The sequence below is a fragment of the Sparus aurata genome, chromosome 5 (genome assembly GCF_900880675.1).
Source record: "Sparus aurata chromosome 5, fSpaAur1.1, whole genome shotgun sequence".
NCBI classification, from domain to species: Eukaryota; Metazoa; Chordata; class Actinopteri; order Spariformes; family Sparidae; genus Sparus; species Sparus aurata.
The window spans coordinates 22,607,189-22,620,191 of record NC_044191.1 but is presented as its reverse complement, the minus strand read 5'-3'; the positions used below and the strand labels follow the sequence as shown (position 1 = coordinate 22,620,191).

General features: G+C 41.5%; 2 protein-coding genes across 3 annotated transcripts; one reads left to right on the top strand and one right to left on the bottom strand.

The window, feature by feature from the left end:
* Window positions 1–17: 17 nt before the first annotated feature.
* Window positions 18–6,278, bottom strand: inpp5e (inositol polyphosphate-5-phosphatase E). Of its 2 annotated transcripts, none has more exons than XM_030417410.1 (11): window positions 6,176–6,278; window positions 4,731–5,593; window positions 4,048–4,171; window positions 3,854–3,951; window positions 3,632–3,756; window positions 3,322–3,441; window positions 2,863–2,970; window positions 2,556–2,717; window positions 2,325–2,440; window positions 2,024–2,160; window positions 18–1,116 (listed from the first exon to the last, which is right to left on the bottom strand). In XM_030417410.1, the coding sequence occupies exons 2-11, from the start codon at window positions 5,528–5,530 to the stop codon at window positions 981–983; spliced, it is 1,926 nt and encodes a 641-aa protein (XP_030273270.1). In that variant the 5' UTR covers window positions 5,531–5,593; window positions 6,176–6,278; the 3' UTR covers window positions 18–980. The 2 variants fall into 2 exon arrangements, with proteins under 2 accessions (XP_030273270.1, XP_030273271.1); XM_030417411.1 differs by lacking the exon at window positions 6,176–6,278 and adding an exon at window positions 5,900–6,158.
* Window positions 6,279–8,379: 2,101 nt separating this feature from the next.
* LOC115581896 (gamma-crystallin M2-like) lies at window positions 8,380–9,429 on the top strand. The gene is made up of 3 exons (XM_030417413.1): window positions 8,380–8,452; window positions 8,746–8,988; window positions 9,114–9,429. The coding sequence occupies exons 1-3, from the start codon at window positions 8,420–8,422 to the stop codon at window positions 9,390–9,392; spliced, it is 555 nt and encodes a 184-aa protein (XP_030273273.1). The 5' UTR covers window positions 8,380–8,419; the 3' UTR covers window positions 9,393–9,429.
* The last annotated feature ends 3,574 nt before the right edge of the window (window positions 9,430–13,003 follow it).

Sequence of the window (13,003 nt, the reverse complement as noted above, 5' to 3'; positions counted from 1 at the left end):
TGTATCCCACAAAGAAGTGTTTTAAAACGTTTATTACAGGATGTTAGGTGACATATAAAAAGACGCAGATGAAGATCCTGAAGTAATGAAAAACGAGACCCACAGGCACTTTTTATGGAGCGGACTGCTCTTCATGCTGGAATTGCAAGTTCATCGATGTGGTACATACAGTACATGGACAGTTAAGAGTATACATGAGGTTACACAGCAGCGAGATCAGAGGTAAGGCATTAAGTTACAGTCAGTTGCAAAGGATCACTTGGCCTAATAAGAGAAGTAGTTGGAGGCGTTAACATTGTAAATAAAATGCTCTATTTTATATAAAGTGTCATCAAAAATACATTTAATCTCCCTGAATTTCAACAGTAGCATGTAAGACGTAGTCATGCTCTTGAAATTATATACTCAACCTCAAGTTCCCATCTTAAGTCACGACTCGTACCTCTCAGCTCAGAACAAAATTCAAGTTAAAATCAAACAATGGCAGACACTTAAAACATATTAAGTGAACCTCTATGTGCCACGAAAATGCAATTATGTTTGGTAAGCTGCTTGCTGACAAATTCACAAGGCATTTGAACACTGATGTAGCATTGAGAGGAACATAATGTGGCTCTTCATGCTTCTAAAACACCTACAAAAAAAATTATAAAACTTTCAGTTACAGAGCCTTTAAGGTTAGATCAGTTCACACTGTAATAATGTGACTGAAGGGTAAGTCACAACGCTGAATAAATAAAGGCCAGACTGCTGCTGTGTCTGTCTGACCTCAAGGTTCCTGCCCTCAAGAACAGCCAGCCACTTCCAACCTAGACACACACAGACAGGTCCCAACAGAGGGCGCTCTCTGCTTAGTTACCACGACCAGCACTGGGCTCTATGTAGTTAAGACAGCTCTGGTTTCCTTTTGGTCCTTTTTCTGCATGCCTGGCTGTTACAGTTTCTGGCACAGTTCAGTTGTGGAGAGTTGGTTTTAAGGGTTAGGAGATGGTGCAGATGGTGCTACTACTGCTTTGGTTCTTCATGGCCTCCCTCCTCTTCAGTTCTCTGGTGATCCTCCTCCTGATGCCCTCCAAGTACAAGCCTCGGTCAAACTGTCCCGCACCCAGAGGAATACTTAAAAGACACAAACAAGGGAAGACAATTAATAAGTTAATGAATTAATACATTTAAATATGAAGAGTCCACTGCGTGGTGTCAGGAAGTAAGACAAGTTTCGAGTTAAGAGAAGTTCTTTACAAACTCTTCTAATTGAAAAAGAAGCCAGGTGTTGAGAAAAATAACTTTCTATCTGAACTCTTTCTACTGTTTGGGCAATTCAACTCTATGAATAATTATGTTTTCTTTACTTTCCATCATCATTATGAACGGTTAAAAAACAAATGATCGTAATCAATACAGCAGAACCAGAGATATCCCTTTTTTTTCTTGGTGCCTACGTTACCCACAATGCAATTGAACAGCTGAGTGACATTACTGGAGGCAATTAAGCAGCTTCTTCTGCACCCACCCACCCACTTTTTTAAATATATGTAGAAGTGCTTCCCAAGACCTGTAAACACACTTTGTGTAAAATTGGTGGAGTTTCCCCTTTAAAACTTCCAGTTATATGTTTATGCAAATATTTTTCATTTTACAAGTTCAGTTGCTGGATACAAGGTTTGTCATTATTCACCGTAAAGTCTGTTCTCGATGTGCACTGGGGGCTTTAAGTTTGTGCATCACACTTGTGTCTGGTGAATATTGGACCAGGATTCGCTTCTAAACTATTTGTGATCTCACAAATCATACTCGTTGGCCTGCCTCTTTAATCAGTCTTTCATTGAGCCGAGAGAAAATTGATTCTTTCAGCCTAGTGTCGAACTCTGCATACTATACATTATACAATATTTATTGCACAGAGCACACGCAGGTTTCATTTCAGATCTATTAATAACAAACATCTATTTTATATTGCATCTTTAAGTGCTTCCTTAACATAATGAAACTACTTTACGGTATGTTTTTGAATGGCAATGCTCACTTGTCTCTGCCCGGCCTGAGTTTGACCTGGAAAGCACCGATGACGGGCCGATGGTCTGAGGTCTTGATGCTGGAGCAGCTGGTGTATTTGACCACTTTGATGTCATCTGCCTGCCTGCTCCTGAACAAGATCCGGTCCTGTGAACACAAACAAAGATGTTCAACTCCGCTGTGCACAACAAGACACTGCATTAAGCTGCCGTGATCAGTTTAAACTCTATTTAGAGGAGTTGAGAAGTGTATACTTTGGGTTCTGTGATTATCTTCAGTCACGATAAGATGGATCCTCTATTTTTTCTTACTGTGTATGAAGGCGTTCTCTGTTTAGAAGTAGTGTCGTAGATATCACAGCCGATGTCAAACTTGTATGTGGGGAGGAAGTGTATTGGTGCCTCTTGGAAACCTTTAAAGATTGAACCTGGATGGGGGAGCAGCATGTTCACAGGGTGAGAATCAATCCAACAACCTACTTCGATAAAAACTTTTCTGTTGAAAGCTCTCACAGACATTTAACTCTCAACATGCAAACGTACCATCGTTCATTTCCTTACAGAGCTGGTCGTGCTCGAGCAGGGGGCCCATATCGCCGTTGGCTGTGCGGTTCATGATGGTCTCCACATCAATTCGGTCTTTACTGAGCCGAAAGTTAAAATCTCCAAACCAGAAGACCTGGTCGAATCTTGTAGTGACGTCAGCTACAAGTAGAAATGAAACTCAAGTATTAGCTCAGTTCAAACCAGTATAAAAATCTAACAGTTATGGCTTAGATATAGTTTGTGAATTCCCTTGAATCTAGTGAGGAGGGAATTTGTTGTCTTAAGATAAAAAATGAAGTCTTACATGGTGTGGAGCGGTATGGGTTGGTGTCTGGAAGGCCTTTTGGAAGCGCTAGAGCCTCGACAATCTTGTTGTAATCTAGTATTCTCTCGTAAACTTTGGCATCTCCAGCTGGAAGTAGAACAGAATAACACATTTAAACAGATAAGACTATTCAATAATCAATGTTGCAGAGTTTAAATGCAAATAGCTGACACGTTGGCAGGTGTAAAAGCAGTTCTGGTGAGTGTTATAACTAATACATGCCCCTCATAGAATGTGTATAGAATGTAATTGAATGTGGTCAGTGATCAATATCTATGACGCACCAATGTACTGAAGAATTAAAGATAATAATAGTACGTTTTCTTTTCCAGGCCTGGAAGTGAAATTTCCTTTCTCATTCACAATGTTGCTACAACTCCAGCCAGTCCTGCCTACAGCCAGCCTGATAACAGCCTCTTGCTGTAGTAAATCACTCACAGGTAAAGTGTGATGTGATGAAGAGGAAGGAAGTGCCAAAAAAGGTGAAGGTGATTCCCACAGCTCCTTTGGTCTTGATCTGAGAGATGATCCTGGTTGTGACTGTGCCATGCTCCACCTCTGTGTGGGTCAACAGAACAGATGTTGTGGTTAGTGTCAGTTACATTTAGACGAAAGCATCCAATTCTAACATGCTATACGTATAACCATCAAACCAAAAATAAAAGAACATCTTCCAACAATCTGCACAATACAAAAGTGTTATAAGCATGGAGCGATAAAGACTCTATTTCCTCCTAGAAGAACTGACCTGAACAGAACCAGATGAGATCTCTTCGGACGAATACGGTGAGGTACAAAACACCATGTGCTGCTGCATACAGCATGACGTAGTAAGGTCCCAGAGTCTCTTGAAGGCGTGTCTCCCACTCCCTCCTGCACACATAAGCACAAACACACAGTAGTATAACAGACTACAGCTGGGTCTATATGATTTTTCACATAAAATAACAACAAATAAAACATAAATTACCTGTCGGGGCAGCCCTCCTGGACACCAATAATATAAAAGTCTTGTGCAAATTCAGAGTCGGTTGGCAGGAGGAGATCGTCTAAGTTGGCTGGAAGCCCCTGAATATGACAGAAACTCAGTCACAACTCGGCAAAGATCAGACTTAAAATGTATCTTGCTCTGTGAGATGCTGCGGAGTCTTGGTTTCCTTCTACCTTCTCTCCCTGCATGTTCCACGTGGCTACGTATATGCCCACTCTCCTGTCAGGGAAGTAGCGGTCCAGCTCCTCGGCCCCGAGTAGGGCACCACTTCCCAGCACACTGCCCTCCAGAAAGCTCCTGGAAAACATGCATTGGAAAGGAAAATTAGCTCTCCTATTGGGAGTCAACTTGCCTTGCGGGATGCAGACAGTGTAGGGAAAAAGCATGGCTCATCTCTCACATGTTACGTCAATAATTTAAAAGTAAAAACTTTTCCCTACTGGGCACTGACTGTGTATTGACACGAAGACCCATTTCTTTTCACCTAATCCTGCCAAAAACTGTACCAAACAAGCATTTCCTCTGATCTTGTATTAATCCCCCCACCACTCTACCACCTTTTTTCTTTTCTCTTTATCGGGCTGCAAGATACTGAACCTAATTGTTATGCAATGTCTGTACACAGCAAACTCCTTTTAAGGAGCTCTGACACAGAGGAAGCCAAAGTGCAATTAAAAGGTTCAATTTTTGTTGCAGAGGATAAAAATATGCACATCCTCTTCTATATTTTGTCTAGTTTTATGCTGCCACTGGCCTCTAATAGCCTTCGAACAGCAGAAAGAGTAAACCTTTCCATCCAGCCTGAGGATGACTCCAGCTACATCATCTACATGCTCTGCTGCTGCGCCTACTGTACCTGTTCCTCACATCCTGGGGTCTGATGGGGCTAAGCACGCTGTATGTGGACCTCATGGAGTTGACCGAGGCACTATCCGACCCCATGTTCTCCAAAAGCCGGCTGTCGCTCAGGTTCCTGTGGAGTCTCTCCCCGAGTTTCTCTCTGGCCAGCACAGCATAATCCAAACAATCCCTGTCAATCCTATTAGCCACCCTCAAGGAGGCTGACGCAAAGCTCTTCTCCAGAGTAGGTAGCGGCCCTGTGGCTTGCACTGGTGACAGTCGCACCTTGGTGGACCTCACATGGTGGTCTGTGGGGTCGCTCTGCTGGCTAGGGGGCGTCCTTTCATACTCTGACAGACTGCTCCCTCTGTCACGGAAGACCGGCGATCCTCTTGTAACAGCAGATCTGGGTCTCACATTGGAGTCCTGATTTTTCCTGACAGTGGCAGCACTGCTGAGAATAAGCCCGCCTCGGGCTGGAGCTGTTTGGTCATCTCTAAGCGAGTCTGTGGAGGAGCCAGTCTCAGTCGGGTCACTGAGACTCTCCTGGCTGTTTTTGAGCCTCCTGGTTCTCACAGTCTCCTCCACTGAGCCATTTTTGCTGAACTTTGAGAGCCTGGGTTGTGAGGGTGGCTGAGGCTGGTAAGGGCTGATCTCTGCCTCTGTGTTTGTAGCAGTGACCGTGAGGGCATTATTGTGTTCCTTGGCACCTTCTATGGAGGTCTTGGGTGGCCTGCTGTCACTGACGACTGAATCTCCTTTACCAGAGACCTGACAGGACTGGTGGAGGGGGCTGTCCTCTCCATTCTCAGTCATCCTCTTGTCATGTCTGAGACCAGCTGTGGTCAGGTTGTTGGAGATTTCTCATTACTGACTTGTCTGAACATAAAGGGGAGAAACTATTGAATGAAATGCTGACTTGAGTCACGTTAACCATACTAGTTTAGATATATAGACAGATAGATATATAGATGGATAGACACTAATAAATATAATCACTCTTCTTTAAACATCTATAATTGAAGACGCTGATCGCTGATCACGTTAATGTTAGCTGTTGGCACTTATTGTTTACAAGAGGCATTAGGCAGGGATAGCATAGCAACTAGTTTAATGAATACAAGCAGCGTGAGCTAGTTAATAATAGCCACAGCACGGCCATGCTAAGTTAGCTAGAAGCCAAACCTGTATCAAGTTCTTCAATATCATCGCTCAACTTGTTTTCTAACTAACCAAATCACGTTTATATACCGCCAACAGTACTTTAAAGTGGCTAACACTCTACGCTAATGGCTAATAACGTTATCCCACAGTAGCATAACGGTAGCGAGCGACATGTAAGCTAGCTGAGCTAACATCTGTAGCATCGTTCATAAGATAATACTCATAAAGACGTAATGTTGAAAGTGTCTGTCTAATGTAGTTATTTCACTGTTATCACGTTGGAGTAGTTAAAGTTACCTCTCGTTTACAGTTGTTTGGTTTTGGGGCTAATTTCAAGTAGCTCAATCACTTCCTTAGCAACGCTTGACAACAGAAGTTGTTACCAAGTCAAGAGAGTCACTACAGAACTGAGCACGCGTCACAGCGCCCCCCTGTGCTAAGAACTGGAACTACATGCGACCATTCACCTGGAGTTAATTCCTCAGAGTTAAATACAGTATGTTAAAGTAGGTGTTTATTTTGACATTAATGGAAAAGATACAGCATCTTACAAAGTGTTTTAGCATATAACATGACACACATGACAATGATATTGATATCATGTCAGCAAGACAGTACTATTTACAGTAGGTAATGAAAAGTGTCTTATAAAGCCTATATGATTATTGTTATAGATTCATTTGTTAAAGCTATACATGATATAACCTTTTTACACACTGTATTATCTTTTTGCTGCTATAGAAAGTCTATGATTTTGTGTCACTGCCAAATAAACTACTGCACTACAATGTACTTATATTGTGAATACAATTCGATTACAATTCTATTATTCTGGGTGATTACAATTATTATTATTATGCAAAGTGGTGGAATGTGACTGCGTCAGAGAGGACTGTTGTGCTTTTCACGCTACTACAATTATTTTACAGCTTTAGTTAGAAGATATTTTACAAATTCAGATTTTTTTGCATACAATACCTACAGAGATCTTCTAAAACATAACTTGTTATAATTAAACTACCCAACAGTTCATACAGGCAGACCTGAAACAAATAAAGGTAGGAAAAGTTGATTTTTCAACTTTTACTTAGCACCTTTAATTAATGAATCAGTTTACAGAAAATAAATAGGCGATTAGTTCAGCTTGTCAAATGGGATAGTTTGCTATATGTTTCCTTTTAATTAGTTAATTTATTTGTAATAAGTTTAAATTGGTTGGACCAACTCGTGGTTAGACAAAACAAGCATTGTGAAGGTGTCTTTTTTGGCTCGGGGTAATTGTCACATCATTTCTCACTTTTTTACAAATTAAACAATCAATTGGTCAGTGGAGAAACCAGAAAATAATCAATATTTGCAATCATACAATATAAGTATTTACAGTTTAGAAATATATTGTACAGTTATAGAAACAAGCACAATATTTTATATTGAAAAAGTAGAAACTTATAGATGGTTATCATAAAACAAAGAATAACTAGATCATAAATTAGGTGTGGAGAATATTTCCACAAAACAAAAAGTTACAAACTTTTAACCTACTAGTAAGTAAGTAACCTACTACTAAATCACATTTCTCCAGTTGGTATAGAATTAACTCAAATGCTATGACTGGCACTGTGTGATGGACAAGTTGGTATTTCAATGGACACATTTCTAAATGAATCTGAATCTCTTAAAAATCATTATTTTAGCTAATATACAATAATTTGTAATTACATACATTTAAGTATTTTGAAACATTTCTAGGGCCAGGTCAAAAAATAAATCATCGTATTTAAGAATGGTCTTTGTTATCATCAATAATACAGATTTTGGTTTTGAAAGGACAAGTATATCCTTTTATTTGCATTTCCCTCATTCTTACACAACCATCTTTTCATTTAGGCCTATCTTTATATATACTTGAACGTCACCTCATGGCTTGTGCCTTACCCACACATTTGTGTGCTAAACAATCAACCTCAAAGTCAATTACAAAACATATCTGTGTGCACCAGAAACCATTTTCATATACGGGTTTGACTGTTTAGTATCTAAAACCTTTTTGTCATATTTAACCCCTTAGAAAATGATTGCCACTGATCTTTAACATGTAGGTACGCCACTGAGTGTTACAATGACACACTGTGCGTACAAAGCCTTCCCACGTGCTCTACTACATGGAAATGACACCATCGGTTAGGGACAAAGAACAACTGGGAAAAAAATGTTGTTGCTGAGAAATCAGTGTATGTCACAATGAATGGCCAACGTCAAGGTGTGACCTCTGATTGTTAACCCTTTCACCCTCCCTGTGACCTCTGCGCTATACGAGAAAAGGCTTGCTGAAAGGATTTTCTGATCCCACCGGCCCCTGGAAATGTGGACAGTCCCCCCATTTTCTGTGCATTTCTATGGCATTACTGCTGGCTCAGGGCTTCTGGACAAAGGCGCGGTCTGTTTCGGTCAGGTATAAAAGTAAAGGGTTAAGGCAGGTAGGGCACAGTTTGGTGCAAGAGCAAGAACAGCAGCAGAAACAGCAGCCCACTGACCAGCACAATGACTTCCACTGGAATGAACATGATGAACAAGGTAAGCTCTCTCTGACTTAAAAAATGGTTATCCAAAATGGTTACCCAAACCTCGGCAGAGGTATCTACTGAAGTTAGCATGCTAACCAGCTAGCCATTTCGTACTTTACGGGTTGGGGACGACACCAACAGCTAGGCCTACGATTAGCAGCTCGTAACCCTCCATTGAACATTATTTTTCCATTTCACTGCTAAAAACTCAACATGTTTGGCTTTAGTTCTGAACACGTGACTTGTGTGTTCCTCATGTTCCTCACATGTGCTCACCAAACCTTTTACCTCTCCGCTCCTCAGATCATCTTCTACGAGGAGAGGAACTTCCAGGGTCGTTCCTATGAGTGCATGAGCGACTGCCCAGACATGTCCTCCTACCTGAACAGGTGCCACTCCTGCAGGGTGGAGAGAGGTTGCTTCATGGTGTACGACCGCACCAACTACATGGGCAACCAGTACTTCATGAGGAGGGGCGAGTACGCCGACTACATGAGCATGATGGGCATGAGGGATTGCATCAGGTCCTGCCGTATGATCCCCATGGTAAGATCTCACATCGGGCTACATTTGATGCAGATTACATCCCTCGACAATTACATTTGACCTGTTTGTAGAGCCCGGGTTGACATTATGGCGTGAGTTTAACCCACTCCCTCTCCGCTCCACAGCACAGGGGATCCTTCAGGATGAAGATCTACGAGAGGGAGAACTTCGCCGGTCAGATGTCTGAGCTGATGGACGACTGCGACAACATCATGGATCGTTACCGCATGTCCAACTGCATGTCCTGCAACGTGATGGACGGCCACTGGCTGATGTACGAGCAGGCCAACTACAGAGGCAGGATGATGTACATGAGGCCCGGCGAGTACAGGAACTTCATGAACATGGGCGGATCCGGCATGAGGTTCATGAGCATGAAGCGCATCACCGACTCCTGCTTCTAAACTCTCTTTGCACTAAATAAAGCTGTCATAACCTAAACCACTGGTGTGTTGAAGTCAGTTTTCCTTCTGAGTACCCAAAGGCTTTCCTCACATTCACACAATTTGCACCAATCAGCTCGTCAGGCTGATACAGAGGGATCTCACAGAGAGAAAAGCTGAAGACGATTCTCATTCAATCATTTCACCTCTCAATCAGTATTTCAACAATAATCTCTATGATCTCAAGTCTGCTTCGACATTCTGCTGGGAAAAAAAAAAAACGTCTTGCACTGAGCTGGAGGAAGTTTAGTCTAACTCTAGGTGGAATTCAAACCATTGTGTCTAGACTCTGAGATAGTAAACTTGGACATTGTCACATAAATACTGGAATAGCTGAGTCTCATTCAGAGTTGTTACGAGATGTAAATATTGTCTTTGGAGCATCTGGGTTTGTTTCTGCTTTAACATGCTTTCGCTTCAGTCCTGTTTGCACGAGGAACACAATAGAGCAGTCACACAGGTAAAAACTAAAATGACATATTACTTATATATGGTAACAATATGCAAATGTGAAAGAACTGTTATGGTAAGATTTATGTTGTTTCAGACATTGATGGCGCCCTGAGGATAAATACTTCTGACTTAGGGGACTTTTCCTCTAGTGTCAGCATGTTTCCATTTATGGTTTTGAGTGAAATATCTCAACAACTATTTGACAGATTTCTCTAGCTATTGTTTCACACATTTATGTTCCCAGTGGATTAAAAGGTGATGGTCCTCAGACGACTCTTCATCTGGCAACCACATCAGGTCAAATACTTGCAAAAAAAACCGCTGAACTGTAATTCCCACCAGCCTCAGCTCTACTTTAAAGGTCCTTTATTTGGCCACATGTAGAAATATGTTAGCATGCTAGTGTGTTAAACTGATACGCTGAACACGGTGAACATCAAACCATGGCATGAAGGCACTGTCATTTTGAACCTGTTAGCATGCTTGCGTTAGTATTTAGCTCTTAGTATCGATTCATAAAGCCTTCAAACTGAACACAAAGGTTTTGTCACGATAATTCTCCAATGAGAAGGAAGTTTCGCCTAATTTCTTTAGCTGTTCAACTCACTACTTTACGGTTTTGCTTCACTATTGTGCTGTTTTCACAAAACAGATCTAAAACCCCACTTCACACCAACTGTCCAACAGCAGACTGACACAGATAGCGACTAGCTTTTGTACGTAGCGGAGCTTTTAGCAGCCAGATATTTCCCTCTGGAGTGGGAAGAAACCAAAGAAATAGCGAAGACAGTGAATATTAGACCTACATTCATCCGGTGGTAAGAGACACAACTCCAAATGAATGATAATGTTGCACCATACATGCTGTATGTGTCAAAATGCCAAATGCCTTTTTTTTGTCCTCAACTTTTATATTTTCCAAAAAAAATATCCCAAAAGCTATACATTTGTTCCTATGAAAGACATATTGTATTTATAAATCATGCTATCTCCAACAAGATAGGTGCATATACTTATACTGGTGTGCCTCGGAGGAGGATTATAGAAGCACATGCCTTTCTATCTTTCCTCTTCACTCTTTTCTCTCCCTTCTTCCTCCAGAGAACGGCCAATCCAGCGAGTGAGTGCGGAATCGATGCCCTGATACGAGATTCCGCCTAATGAGGATCAGAAACATCTTAATAAAGACCCATAATCCACCACTTAATCCCTCATTACAGAATCATCTGCATTCAGTGGTCCTGCTCCATGCCGCCGCAGTGACGGCACATTCAGGTCCATTGTTCTACTTCGCCTCATCTCTTACCCAGGGCTACGTCTCCCTTTGTCTCCCCTCGGTGTCAGTTATATTTGATCCGCTCTCATTAGACTTTCAGACGAGATGAGCAGAAGGGCATGAAAATAGTGCTTTTGTGTGCACTTCTACGCTATCTCCTGTCTGAAATGGAAAATGAGACATATGCCTAATGAGGAGGAGATGGACTGGGACCTGCCGTCCGACGGAGAGATAGGGAGTGTATTGTGCAGATTAAGTGCTGTGACCGATACTGTTAAAGGACACACTTTTTCCAGGCAGCGTCTGTGTCGGTGATTATGACTTCTGAGAGTGTGGAAATTACTATGAAGTGGGACGGACGGATTAAAGTTTAATGCTGAGCCCTGGGGTCTGTGTTTTAGTTTAGTGCAGCATTAACACAAAAGTTAGGGAAGTTCGAACCACGTGCTGGTACGGAAAAGTCTTCAAACGGTTCAGAACGCTGCAGCCAGACTGAACTTCGGACCAAATTACACCCTTTAAGCGCCACTTCACTGGCTTTAAATCTGACTTTGAGTTGCTTCTGATTACTTATAAAACTGTAAAGGGTCTGTAATGTGTCATATTCAGAGTAGTAGTGGAAAACTAATGTGCATGTAAACATAGCCAGTTTACTTTATATCCCAAAGAGGTCAGCTGGCTACTGTAAATAAACTTTGAATAAGTATACTCTCTCTATTACATTTTCTGAATGTACTCTTGGCACCATCAGGTTATCCTTTATCATCTGAGTATTAATCTGCCCTCCTGTCTTAAAGGTACTAGAGGCTATATCTCTGCTGTCTCAGTGTCTTTATTAATATTAATCTTTTAAGGGCAGCAAAGATGTGAATTTTCAAATTCTATACATTAATGCATCAATTACACTGACTTATTAGATTGTACATTACAGTGTAAAATGTCCCGGCCAGGAGACAGGGGAGTGAAGTAGTGATCAATCTTTACCTTGAGAAGGGGTCAGGTAACAAAAGCAAAAGCACCTGTGTAGGTGGACTACGCATGTATACTATGTAACAGCAGAACTATGGATATTATCACCCTGTGAAATGTCTGACTGGCTGCTCATTATTACAAAATTCCGTATCCCATGTAAATCAGTGTACTGACAGCTAAGTTGAGCACCAATTTCAGATCATTTTAATGTTGAATGAAATGTTTCTCTGTACTTGTGTGTAAGTGTCGCTCTTCCTGCTGATCCCACTGTGAATCGACGGCTCAGACAGGCGTGTCAGCAGTTTTCCTGCAAACCGTTGTGGTTCGCTTGAATCCCTCCAGCTCTCACCAAGAGCCCATAAAAAAGTTTCCAGCACAAAAAAGCCAAAGTAGACTGTTTGATAAAGCATATAGCTGGTGAACTAAACTCCCTTCATGCTAGAGTCTTCCATTCCCCGTTGACAATTTGAAACCTTATTATCTGATGCTTTCATCCAATGTACATCTGTTGATTATCTGCTTTATAAGTGTCATTATATTCTTCAGTATGCAGGTTTGAGTTCTGTAGAAGAGAAGAGTTAGTATCTAAATGCCAAGTGAAATTAGCTCCTTCCAGATCCACACCCCAACTCTGACTAACGAAGGAGGTTAATATAGAATTATGCATTGAAAGGAGAGTAGAAATCTCTTTTCCTTTATGCGAAGCTGTGCGATGATCCTCGTGAGTGTTGGATAATTAGCCCCATGTAGGTGTGGAGGAGGCTGATTGTTAACCCGCACTATCCCTCCCTCTTCATTACTCTGTATACTGAGGTGAGTAAGAGGTGGAGGGGGATAAAACAAAACAAATAAAACTCATTAAAGGCACCCA